General features: G+C 56.2%; 1 protein-coding gene across 1 annotated transcript; it reads left to right on the forward strand.

Annotated features, from left to right (window-relative positions):
• The first annotated feature begins 8,129 nt into the window (after positions 1–8,129).
• ATP1B2 (ATPase Na+/K+ transporting subunit beta 2) lies at positions 8,130–12,245 on the forward strand. Its single transcript, NM_001082780.1, has 7 exons — positions 8,130–8,241; positions 9,958–10,086; positions 10,293–10,397; positions 10,498–10,703; positions 10,917–10,973; positions 11,748–11,846; positions 11,954–12,245. Exons 1-7 carry the CDS (start codon positions 8,130–8,132, stop codon positions 12,116–12,118), a joined length of 873 nt encoding a protein of 290 aa, NP_001076249.1. The 3' UTR covers positions 12,119–12,245.
• Positions 12,246–12,581: the final 336 nt, after the last annotated feature.

The following is a 12,581-nucleotide window of genomic DNA, read 5'->3' on the forward strand; positions in this document are numbered from 1 at the left end:
CCGCGCTGATCCGATGGCAGGAGCCAGGAGCCAGGTGCTTTTCCTGGTCTCCCATGGGGTGCAGGGCCCAAGCACCTGGGCCATCCTCCACTGCACTCCCGGGCCACAGCAGAGAGCTGGCCTGGAAGAGGGGCAACCGGGACAGAATCTGGCGCCCCGACCGGGACTAGAACCCGGTGTGCCGGCGCCGCGGCTCACTAGGCTAATCCTCCGCCTAGCGGCGCCGGCACAACAACATGGGTAACTTCTATCCATAGGGTTGCTGGGAAGATTTGATGAGGTCATGTGGGTAAGCTCCACGTCTAATACAGTGTTTGGCATGGTAGAAACTGCTCAACGGGAGCTGGTGTTGGTGCAGTGGGGCAAATCCCTGCTTGGGACACCCACATCCCACACTGGAGTCCCATCTCCGCTTTGCATCCATCTCCCTACTAACGCACCTGGGAGGCAGTGGATGATGGCTCAGATGCTAGGGCCCCTGCCACCCACAAGGGAGACCCAGAAGCAGTTCCTGACTTCTGGCTCCAGTCTGGCCCTGCCCTGGCTGTTGCAGGCATTTGGGGAGTGAGTCAACAGATGGAAGATTCTCTCTCTCTCTCTCTCTCTCTCTCTCTCTCTCTCTCTCTCTCTCTGTTCTTCCTTTCTGGAGATCCTGGAGGGAGGGCTGGGTTCCAGGAGGAGGCTGGGGTTTGTAATGACTCTTTGATCCCAAACCCCCTTGGACTTTTCCAGATCTTCCCTTGCTCAGTTTGTTTTGCTGTGAACATCAATGCGGGGCCACTGCTTCCTAACCTACAGGAGACGACCCAATGCAGGGGACACTCATTCTTTCCCTCCTGGTGAGCAGGGGGCCTCTAGGGCTGTGTTGAGGTTGTGTCTTGAGGTTAGGGACCAGGTTTCCTGTCTCCAGACTGAGGCGTGACCATTCCAACGCTCCTGACCCTGATGAAGGAAAGAGCAGCTTGCATCCCTGGGGGTTCTTGCAGAAGGAGCCGTTCCATGTTTAAGTGCAGTTCATCAACCAGGCATTATCTTTGGCAGCTCTCTGCATTGCTGGGTGTGCAGGGCACATAAATAGACAAAGACGAAGGTCTGGGGCAGGCATTATGGTGCAGAACAGTGAGTTAAGCCACCCCCTGGCACACCTGCATCCCATATCCGAGTGCCTGGGTTTGAGTCCTGGCTATTCTGCTTCTGATCCAGCTTCTGGTTGATTTGCATCCTGAGAAGCATCAGATGGTGGACCAAGTACTTAGGTCCATGGCTTCTGGCTTTGACTGGCCCAGCCTTGGCTGTTGCAGGCGGTTAGGGAGTGAACCAGCAGATGGAAAATCTCTCTGTCTCTTTGTCTCTCTGCCTCCCCTCCTTTGTCTTTCAAATAAATAAATAGACATTAAAAAAAAAAACACAGAGAGTTTGGAATCTAGTTGAAAAGACATGGAGCTGGCATTGTGGCACAGCAGATTAAGCCCCCGCCTGCAGCACCAGCTCCACTTCTGATCCAGCTCTTTGCTCATGTGCCTGGGAAACCAGTGGATGATGTTCCAATGCTCGAGTCCCTGCACCCATGTGGGAGACCCAGAAGAAGCTCCTGGCTCCTGGCTTCGGATTGGTGTGGCTCCAGCCATTGCGGCCATTTGGGGAGTGAACCAACGGAAGGAAGACCTTTCTCTCTGTCTCTCTGTCTCTCTCACTGTCTGTAACTCTACCTCTCAAATAAATAAATAAAATCTTTTTTTTAAAAAGGACAAAAACTTAGGCATCAGCCTTGATTCCTCTCTTTCACCGCACCCTTCACTCTGCCTCCAGTGTAGACCCTGAAACCCTCTTCCCATCTCCATCTGCAGACCTGCTGCCCTGGAGCCACACCCCCCGCCCCACAACTTGTTGTGGAACTCTGCTCTCCTTGCTTCCTTCTCTCCACATGGCCTCCTTGGCGACTCTCATTAAATTTGATCACATCACTGCCCTGCTCAAACCCTAGAGTTATTTCTATGAAGGCTGAATTGAAATCCAAAGTGCTCCCTGCGATCTGCAAGGACCTGCATGATTTGGCCCCAAGCATGCCTCTCAGGACTCTTGCCCTACGGCTCTGGCCTTCCATTGGAATGCCCAGCCTTAAACTTGCACTTTCTTCTTCTCAGAAAGCTCTTCCGGGTGGGTGCTGTGGCTCAGCGGGTTAACGCCCTGGCCTGAGGTGCCGGCATCCCATATGGGCGCCGGTTCTAGTCCCAGCTGCTCCTCTTCTGATCCAGCTCTCTGCTGTGGCCTGGGATAGCAGTAGAAGATGGCCCAAGTCCTTGGGCCTGTACCCGCATGGGAGACCCAGAAGAAATTCCTGGCTCCTGGCTTCGGATTGGTGCAGTTCCAGCCGTTTGCAGCCAACTGGGGAGTGAACCATTGGATGGAAGACCTCTCTGCCTCTCCTCTCTCTCACTGTGACTTTCAAATGAATAAATAAATTTAAAAAAAGAAAGCTCTTCCCCCACCTCTCCCCAGCTCCTTTGGGTCATTGAAGTCTCACATTAAATCCTCCCAGGATGGACGTTTGGCCGAGCAGCTAGGACACCTGCATCCCAAATGAGAATGCCTGGGCCGGCGCCGCGGCTCACTAGGCTAATCCTCCGCCTAGCGGCGCCGGCACACCAGGTTCTAGTCCCGGTCGGGGCACCGGATTCTGTCCCGGTTGCCCCTCTTCCAGGCCAGCCCTCTGCTGTGGCCCGGGAGTGCAGTGGAGGATGGCCCAGGTGCTTGGGCCCTGCACCCCATGGGAGACCAGGAAAAGCACCTGGCTCCTGGCTCCTGCCATCGGATCAGCGCGCTGCGCCGGCCGCATCGCGCTGGCCGCGGCGGCCATTGGAGGGTGAACCAACGGAAAAGGAAGACCTTTCTCTCTGTCTCTCTCTCTCACTGTCCACTCTGCCTGTCAAAAAAAAAAAAAAAAAAGAGAATGCCTGGGTTTGGTCCCTGTCTCAGGCTCCTGACTCCACTTTCCTATTAATGCAGACCTCGGAAGGCATTGACAACGGCTCAAGTAATTGGATTTCTATCACCCATGTGTGAGACCTGGATGCAGTTCCCAACCTCCCAGCTTTGGTCCCAGCCAGGAAGATTGTTACAAGCATTTAGGGAGTAAACCAGTGAATGGGAACATCTCTCTCTCTCTCTCTCTCTCTCTCTCTCTCTCTGTTAAATATGTAAATAAATAGATAAAATTTAAGAAGGGAATGGGCATTGTGGCACAGTGGTTTAGGCTGCTACTGGGATGCCTACATCCCATATCAGAGTGCCTGGCTTCAGTGCGAGATCCTCCATTTCCTATCCAGCTTCCTGTTACTGTGCATGGGAAGGCAGCAGGGGATGCCTCAAGTACTTGAATTCTTGCTGTCCCTGTGGGAGACCTGGATGAAGTTTTAGGCTTTTGGATTCGGCTCGACCAAGCCCTGGCTGTCGCGGGGATTTGTGGAAGGAACCAGCGGTTGGAAGATCTCTCCTCCTGCCCCGACTCCTGGTCCCATCACTCTGCCTTTCAAATGAAGAAATAAATTTTTTTAAAAAAGACATTTATTTATTTGAAAGCCAGAGTTACACAAAGACAGAAGGAGAGGCAGAGAGAGGTCTTCCATCTGCTGGTTCACTCTTCAGTTGGCCGCAACAGCTGGAGCTACGCTGATCCGAAGCCAGGAGCCAGGAGCCTCCTCCAGGTCTTCCCATGTGGTTGCAGGGGCCCAAGGATTTGGGCTATCTTCTACTTCTTTCCCAGGCCACAGCAGAGAGCTGGATCGGAAGTTGTGTAGCCGGGACTCGAACCGAAGCACATCTGGGATGCTAGCACTGCAGGCCAGTGGTGTTACCAGCTACGCCACAGCACGAGCCCCCAATCTTTTTTCTTTGAAATGTCTGCTCCTTAGGAAAACCATCCCTGACTATCCAGGAACTTTCTGATGCACCACTCTGTCTTACTCTTTCTGCCTAACATTGACATTGTTTTGTTCACTTATTTTTCTTGGCTGCTAGATTGGTCCCCAGGAGCAAAGGGGCCAGAGCCTCATCAGCTGTAAGCCAGTGCTCATTAGGTATGCGCTGGATGAATGAATGAATGAATGAATGGGAGTTGGAGCTGGGCTCTGAGGACGGGCAAACTTCTAGGAGGAGAAAATGAAATGAACCCAGGTGTGAAGTCAGGAATAAGCAGAGAAGGCAGTGGAGGAAGGCCCAAGTGCTCGAGCCCCTGCACCCACATGGGAGACCTGGAGGAAGCTCCTGGATCCTAGCTTAGGCCTGGCCCAACCCTGGTCGTTACAGCCATCTGGGGCATGAACCAGTGAATGGAAGATTCCCTCTCTGTCTCTGTCTCTGTCTCTGTCTCTGTCTCTCTCTCTGCCATTCAAATAAATATATTAATTAATTAAAAAGAAAGAAAGAAAGAAAAGAATGAGCACAGTCTGCCCTGGGAGTGGTCAGCTTAGTTGCAGCGCAGGACCGGGTGGAGTTAGCGAGAAAGGAGGCAGAGGACCCTGGCTGGGTGTGGGCTGTGGGGCACCCTGCAGTCCAATGCGGGGAGCAGGACTCCCTCCTGCTGGGGAGCAGGGAGCCAGTGAAGACTTTTGAACTGAGGAGTGGCCTAATTAAAGCTGTATTTTAAGAAAATTAATCGAGTCTCCTGCAAAACAGACTGAAGCAGGACCAGCTCTGCACGATCTGGGAGACCAAGTGCAAAGTGTTGTTCAAACAGCAGGGGACAAGTGCTGTTAGAGGCACCAAGAGACTAAATATTTTCCTTTCTCCCACAGTTCTTCTCTTGACTTCTTGTGGTGTTTCTCTTTGCTATTAAAAATTAAAAATTAATGGGACCAATATTGTGGCATAGCGGGTAAGGCCACAGCCTGTGATGCTGGCATCCCATATGGGTACCAATTTGTGTCCCAGCTGCTCTAATTCTTCCTTCCTTCCTTCTTTTTCTTTTCTTTTTCTTTCTTTCCTCCTTCCTTCCTTCCTTCCTTCCATTCTCTCTCTCTCTCTCTCTTTTTAAGATTTATATATTTGAAAGTCAGAGTTACTGAGAAGGGGAGGCAGAGAGAGAGAGAGAGAGAGAGATACAGGGAAATCCATCTTCCATCTGCTGGTTCATTCTCCAAATGGCTGCAATGGTCAGGGCTGGGCCAGGCTGAAGCCAGGAGCAGGAGTTTCATCTGGGTCTCCCATGTGGGTGCAGGGGCCCAAGGACTTGGGCCATCTTTCAGTGCTTTCCCTGCATTAGCAGGGAGCTTGATCGGAAGTGGAGCAGCCAGGACTTGAACCAGTGCACATACGGGATGCCGGTGCTTCAGGCAGCAGCTTTACCCTGTATGCCACAGCACTAGCCCCCTGCTCTCTCTTTCTCTCCCTCTCTGTAACTCTGACTTTCAAATAACTTTCTTTTATTTTTGTTTTGTTTTCAGATTTACTTATTTTGGACATAAATTAACATAGAGAAGAAACATGACTCAGCCAAGACAGGCAGGATGCCCTCATCGCGCACACGGAAAGGTAGAATGATGTTGCTTGTTTTCCGCATTCAAATTAAGTTCTGCTTCCACCACAAAGTGTGGCCTCGCATCTATCAGCACTCTCAATTGTAGACGAGGCCGGTGCTGTGGCTCACTTGTTAATCCTCTGCCTGCAGTGCTGGCATCCCATGTGGGTGCTGGGTTCTAGTCCTGGTTGCTCCTCTTCCAGTCCAGCTCTCTGCTATGGCCCGGGAAGGCAGTGGAGGATGGCCCAAGTGCTTGGGCCCTGCACCTGCATGGGAGACCAGAAGGAAGCACCTGGCTCCTGGCTTCGGATCAGCGCAGCGCTGTCCGTAGCAGTCATTTGGGGGTGAACCACGGAAGTAAGACCTTTCTCTCTGTCTCTCTCTCTCTCTCTAACTCTGTCAAATAAAAATTAAAAAAAAAAAATTGTAGATGAACTCACTTAGTTATGTAGACATAACACATTCCCTTCGTGCTTGCTTTGAGTCTAGTGGAACTGCCTTTGAGTCTACTTCCAGGAATCGCAGGTAAACCAGAATTCGTGTGGTGGGGCCAGCATGTCACGTGCACCTGCTCACACCCATGTTCCAGTGTTCCACTGGAGCTTATCTACAAAGCACAAGTTCAAAGATAAAGCTATGAAGAATTTCAAGATGGAGATGGCAAAGCATGCAAGCAAGCAATTCTGAGCTGGGGCCTTTGGCAGCTGAGCAGGTTGCACGTCACGAGCTGGCACCGGACTGGAGGGACTCTGTTTGAGGACAAGAGTGATAGGAGAGATGTTGAGGACCTGGGCCAGGGATTTAGGCTGAGTGTGGAAAGCAAAGAATGTCTCCAAGCAAAAGTGACAAGATTTGAAGCTGGTGATTCTTTTCTTTCTTTCTTTTCTTTCTTTTTTTTTTTTTTTAAGATTTATTTATTTGAAAGCCAGATTTACATAGAGAGAGAAGGAGAGGCAGAGAGAGAGAGAGAGAGAGAGAGGGAGAGAGAAAGGTCAGTCTTCCATCCATTGGTTCACTCCCCAAACGGCTGCAATGGCCGGAGCTGAGCCAGGCTGAAACCAGGAGCCAGGAGCTTCCTCCAGGTCTCCCACGCGGGTGCAGGGGCCCAAGGACTTGGGCTATCTTCTACTGCTATCCCAGGCCATAGCAGAGAGCAGAATGGGAAGTGGAGCAGCCGGGACTGGAACCGGCACCCACATGGAATGCTGGCACTGCAGGCGGCAGCTTTACCTGCTATGCCACAGCGCCAGCCCCGAAGCTGTAATGCTTAAACAACTCCCTCCTCTCCTCCCCTCCCTGGCAGTGGGCCGCTGCCGCCTTGTGAGAGCTGGCACTTCACTTGAACCTGTCTTGGCCTCTCTTGAAAGACAGCTGCACACAGTCTCCTCAATAAGGAGGTGGGAGGGAAATTCAGGCATGGAGCTGGGGGTGTGGGCCGAACCCCTGAGCAGGCCCGGCTACAGGGCTGGGGTCTCCGGGCCATGCTGGGAACAGGGCTTCAGGAGAACCTGTGCTGGGAAGATGGAGAACCCGCGCCTCTTATAGGGGGTCTTGGGGACGGGATGAGGATTGCCCTCCTGCGGGGGCTTCTGGAGGTCTGTGTGTGGTTTGGTCCAGCATCCCCGCTGGTGTCTCGGCCGTCTTTCCTGGTCTTTGGCTTTTCTCCACTCCTCTCACATCTGGACCCTTCCGGGGCATCTCCTCGTATATCTTAGTGCTTTTCTAACTCCCTGCTTGGGGCCCCATCTTTGAGCAGTCTCTGAGTCTCCCGGGGGTTATCTCTCTCTCTCTCTACTCCACCCATACTCGCCCTGTACCCTTCCTTCCACCCTGTTCCAGTCCAGTATCTGGTGGGGACAGGGGACAGACAGCCTGGTCCCAAAGAGGCGGCAGGGGGGCGGGCCCAAGGGCTAGCTCCATATTTGCATATGCATGAGGTCGCCCTGGCCAACGGCGGGGGGCGGGGCTTCTGGGGGGTGGGAAGGAGGCGGGCACCCTCAGAGCCGCAGAGTATAAAGACCGCGCGCCGAGACCGCGGGCCCCGCACTGCTGAGGAGCGGAGCCTCCGCCCGGGGGACCCTCATCCCAGGCTGTCCCCCAACTGCGCGTCCCCGCCCCACCCTCGCGGCCGAGCCACCACTGGAGCCCTGAGCGGTCACCCACCCCGTTCCTCAGATTCTTGGCATCTTGGATTTCGGGGCGGCCCCCTCCCCCACCTCTCCCTGCCTCTTTGCACCCCGCTGTTCTCTGCGTTTCGCTCGGGTTTCGTAGCCGTCTGTTTTTTCGCACCCCTTTTCGGTTTGCTTCCAGGCGGTCTGAGGGCTGAAGCTGCGTCGCACCCCTCCCCTTGTTATCCATCCCTGCCCTGACAGCTCCCCTTTCCGTCGCAGTCGGGGGGCCTAGCATAGCAGCACCTCCGCCGCGCTGCCAGCACCCCGCCGCGCGTGGCCGTGCACCCGGGGATTCGCAGCAGCTGCATATCTGAGAGGGGGCTCCTTCGCTCCCAGCGCCTCTGTTCCCCGCACGCTCCAGCGCGTGGAGGGCTCCAGCGCGCGGCGCCCCCGCTTCTCCGCAGCCCCCCGCCCCGCGCCGGGACTCGCCCCGCGCCGCCAAGATGGTCATCCAGAAAGAGAAGAAGAGCTGCGGGCAGGTGGTTGAGGAGTGGAAGGAGTTCGTGTGGAACCCGAGGACGCACCAGTTCATGGGCCGCACTGGGACCAGCTGGGGTACGCAGGGTCGGCGCGCGAGGGGCTTGGGGAGGCGGCGAGGCGACGCCTCAGGGGCGCACGATCCTGCCGGCTCGGCCCCAGCTCCCCTCCCGGTTCCCGGCGTCCGGCCCCCCTGCCGGGCTCGGGGCTGGGAGGGGGCCGAATCACCGGTCTAATCTCCCCGGCTGGCCGCTGCGGAGGCGGAGAAAGTAGGTCACTGCCGCCTTCCCGCCCCCCGCGGAGCCCCCTCGGGCGGGGGGTCGCGGGCTCTGCGCGCGTGTCCGCGCCGCGGCGCTCACGCCCTCTCTCGGGGCCTTTGCGCTCTGCGCCGCCGGCCCCCGCCTCGGAAGGGCGCCCCTTCCCTGCCTCCGGCTCCCACCAGCTCGCCAGCCCAGCTATTTTTAGCTCATGCCCACGCCTGGACCCTGGGAACATTCATGAGGGGGCGGGTCTTAGAGGGGGGCGTGTGTGAGGGGGTTCTAAACAGCCGAAGTTGTGGGTCCAGTCTCCCACCTCCTGGTGTTTGGAGTCGTCGGTGGCTGCTTTTTGGATGGAGGGGCTGCAGGGGAGGGTGACCCCCTGGGGCTTTAGGGGCTGGATATTCCGCCCAGATGTCTTTGGAGCTAGGGGCGGCTGGTGAGATGTGCACATCATCGCGGGGTGTGTCTGTGGGAATGGTGGCAGGGCAGGGCTTAGGGTGTGGAGGGAGTTGTCCGTGGTCAGGGGCTTGGCGATGGGCACAGGTGCAGTGAGGGGTGGGATTCTGAAAGGGGTTCACAGGCAGGGAAGTCTGTGCGACACAATTTGCCTTTCATCCACACTGATGGGATGTGATCCCCATCAGCCCACCCACCTGGGGCCCCCAGAGGGGAGTCCAGCGAAATCCCTGCCCTTGGGGGCCAGCCCCTAGGGCTCCATGCATGCTTAGAGAATCTGCAGGGACTTCAGGGAGATGGAAGGGTGTAAAAGCCTGTGGTCTCAGGTGATCGGAGCAGGAGGCCCTTACCACATGCTGAGAGAGCCTGGAGAGGGGAGGGGTCAAAGGAAGGCTGTGGGAACTCTGCCTTCAGGCCCCCTGCTGCCCAGGGCTCGGTGTGTGTGTGTGTGTGTGTGTGTGTGTGTGTGTGTGTGTGTGTGTTGAGGGTGAGCTGACTGTGCAAGCTTTGCAGCTGTCTCAGACAGAGATCTGGTAGCTAGGCCAGAGTGTCCAGGTTTGGTTCTGGGGGCTCCAGGAGAGGGGAGGGTCGCACTGCCGTCAGTGGGTCCAGGCTCTGCAGGGTGGTAGGAGAGCTTGGAGGTGAATGGTGGCCGGGAGCTGCTTCAGAAGGACAGCCTTAGGCACGAGGAGCAAGCAGGATTGCCGGAACAGATGTTGTGCCTTTTCAGGGCCATGCATGGCTGGGAAGTTGGAAACGTAATTGGAGGCAAAATGACAGCGGCCTGTACTTGGGGTTGTCCCAGCAACAAGAGTTTTAGGTCTCTTGTGGTTTTCACAAGGTTGGGCTTCGCTGTGCTCCAGGACCAGGAGGGGGCTGGGAGTCCTGGCTGGAAGCCAGACACAACTGCCTGTTTCCAGTTTGTCTCATTTTGCTCCCTGGGGGACAGCTCTGAGCCGTCCCCTTGGCTCTGCCATCAGCCCAGCGCAGAACTCCTCAGTGGCTGGAAGGGTGTGTGGGGAGAGGTGAGGTCATGGCGGGAGACTTTGAACCTACTGACCCGTTTCCTCCTCCCTAGCCTTCATCCTCCTCTTCTACCTCGTCTTCTACGGCTTCCTCACCGCCATGTTCACCCTCACCATGTGGGTGATGCTGCAGACTGTCTCTGAACATACCCCCAAGTACCAGGACCGACTGGCCACACCCGGTGAGTGAGGGGCTGCCACGCCCTCAGCCCTCTCAAACACTCGCCGCGGCGTTCCGGCGTTTGCTTCCGGTGAGCCACTCCCTGTGTGCTGGGGAGCTGTGCTTTTCTGCACCTTGCCCTGGTGTCTCCATGCCCATCTTCTTCCCTCTGAGTGTGGCCCCTCATCTTCCATGACCCCCCACTCCCACCCATGTCTGCTGCTGTAGGCTTGATGATTCGCCCCAAGACTGAGAACCTTGACGTCATTGTCAATGTCAGTGACACTGAAAGCTGGGACCAGCACGTCCAGAAACTCAACAAGTTCTTGGAACGTGAGTGTGGGGCTGGCTCTGTGGTCGTCTGGGACCTTGGGCAGGGGGTTGGAGCCCCACCTTGGGCTTGTGACTTTTCTGCTTCCTTCTACCTCCTTAGCTTACAATGACTCCATCCAAGCCCAAAAGAATGATGTGTGCCGCCCCGGGCGCTATTACGAACAGCCGGATAACGGAGTCCTCAACTACCCGAAACGCGCTTGCCAATTCAACCGCACTCAGCTGGGCAACTGCTCTGGCATCGGGGACCCCACCCACTACGGTTACAGCACTGGGCAGCCCTGTGTCTTCATCAAGATGAACCGGGTACCGTGACCTTTGTCCTCGGGGGGCCACCGTCCGCTGACACCTGTGTCTGGTCACTGGGGCTGCCAGGCCTCAGAGAGATTTTTGGATATTTGAGGAGTTGAGAGAAGAGGAAGGTGGGGCCGTGGGAGGCTGAGCTTGGCAGCTGGACGGTTGGATGCCCGTGGCGGTGACAGCTTCCCTAACTGTCACCACCGTCCCTCCTCACTGCAGGTCATCAACTTCTATGCAGGAGCCAACCAGAGCATGAACGTTACCTGTGCCGGGAAGGTGAGTTGGCGTGGCCCTGCTTCCTGCTTCCCTGTGTGTTCTTGGTGGTTTCCGTGTGACTCGCTCATGTCTCCGTTATTTTCTTTGCTTGCCAGAGGCCCCTACACTATAGGGACAAGGGGGTAAGAGGGGGCTTCAGTGTGGCTTCGCCTCCAAGGGGCTCCCGCACCTCTTGCTTCCCTAGGATGCAGATGCCCGCTCTCAAGGGGTTAAACACACGCCTCGTCCTCCTCCAAAGTCTTGACTTCTGGCCTCTCCCTCTAGCCTCCTGCCTTCTCCTTCTCCTGCCCTGGTCGTCTGTGTCCCTGCCCTCCCTCGTGTCTCGCTCCTCTCCGCCAGTTCCCTGTAGATCCCTGGTAGCCGCTGCTCTCTCTGCACCATCTGCCACCCCTAAGCGTCCCTGGTGCCCGGCTCCCCCACTTCGTCCTCCCTAGAAACCTCTGCCCCTCCCCATGCTGTCCCCTCCCTGCTTCCCCCGAGAGCTCACCCGTTTGTCTGTTCTCTCTTGGCTCTGCTCCAGAGACCGATTCCTGAGGATGGGGTAAGAACTGGGGCAGGAGTAGAGTAGGAGGCCTTGGTGTCCTTAGCATCTTTTTAGGGGTTCGCTGTGTGATGAGAACCGGGCTACCCGTTCACACACTTGCACAGGCACCTAGCACTCCACAGCTCAAGGCAGGGATAACTTGGGGCAAAGAAAAAGCCAAGAGGAGTATAGTGAGCTTTGGGGTGCCTTCCCTAAAGCGCTCACCCCTCCCGCTTCCTGTACCCGCACAGCGAGATGAAGACGCTGAGAATCTGGGCAACTTCGTCATGTTCCCAGCCAATGGCAACATCGACCTCATGTACTTCCCCTACTACGGCAAAAAGTTCCACGTAAGTCGGGGAGCGTCCGGGGATGGTGACTCCTCGGGAGACACAGGGGGCATTGGGGAGAAGGTGGGGCTGCTCTAGGCCTAGACCCTTGCTCCCCTGTGGCCCAGGTGAACTACACACAGCCCCTGGTGGCCGTGAAGTTCCTGAACGTGACCCCCAATGTGGAGGTGAACGTGGAATGCCGCATCAACGCCGCCAACATTGCCACTGATGACGAGCGGGACAAGTTCGCCGGCCGCGTGGCCTTCAAACTGCGCATCAACAAAACCTGAGGCCCCTTCCTCTCACCCCCACCTCTCTCCTGTGGATGCTTCTGGAATGTCCCTGACCCTGCCTGATCCCTCCCTCACCCACCCCAAAGGTATTTTTTATAACAGAGCTATGACTTGTCTGAGCCTCACACCTTTCTCCTTGACTTCTGATGTGCGCTGTGACCCCCCTGGCTACACACATTCCCCCCACCCCAACTTCCTCCAACCTTAGCTCGGCTGGATCGGGGAGGTGGGTTACCCAGAAGGCCGCGGAGTGGTTGGTTCTGCTGTGGTTGCGAGTGGAGTGCCCTTGCAGCTACCACTTCTGCCCCCCTTTCCCTTGGGTGCTACAGAAAACACCCACTTACCCCCTGCCCTACACACATGCACACACACCCACACACACGCATACACACACACGTCCCTTGTGTCAGCCCTCGTCTTTCTCACCTCCGTTCCCGAGCTTCCGCCTCTGTTCCTTTCT

The sequence above is a fragment of the Oryctolagus cuniculus genome, chromosome 17 (assembly GCF_051225735.1).
Source record: "Oryctolagus cuniculus isolate XC-2025 breed Fujian yellow rabbit chromosome 17, ASM5122573v1, whole genome shotgun sequence".
Lineage (NCBI taxonomy): Eukaryota > Metazoa > Chordata > Mammalia > Lagomorpha > Leporidae > Oryctolagus > Oryctolagus cuniculus.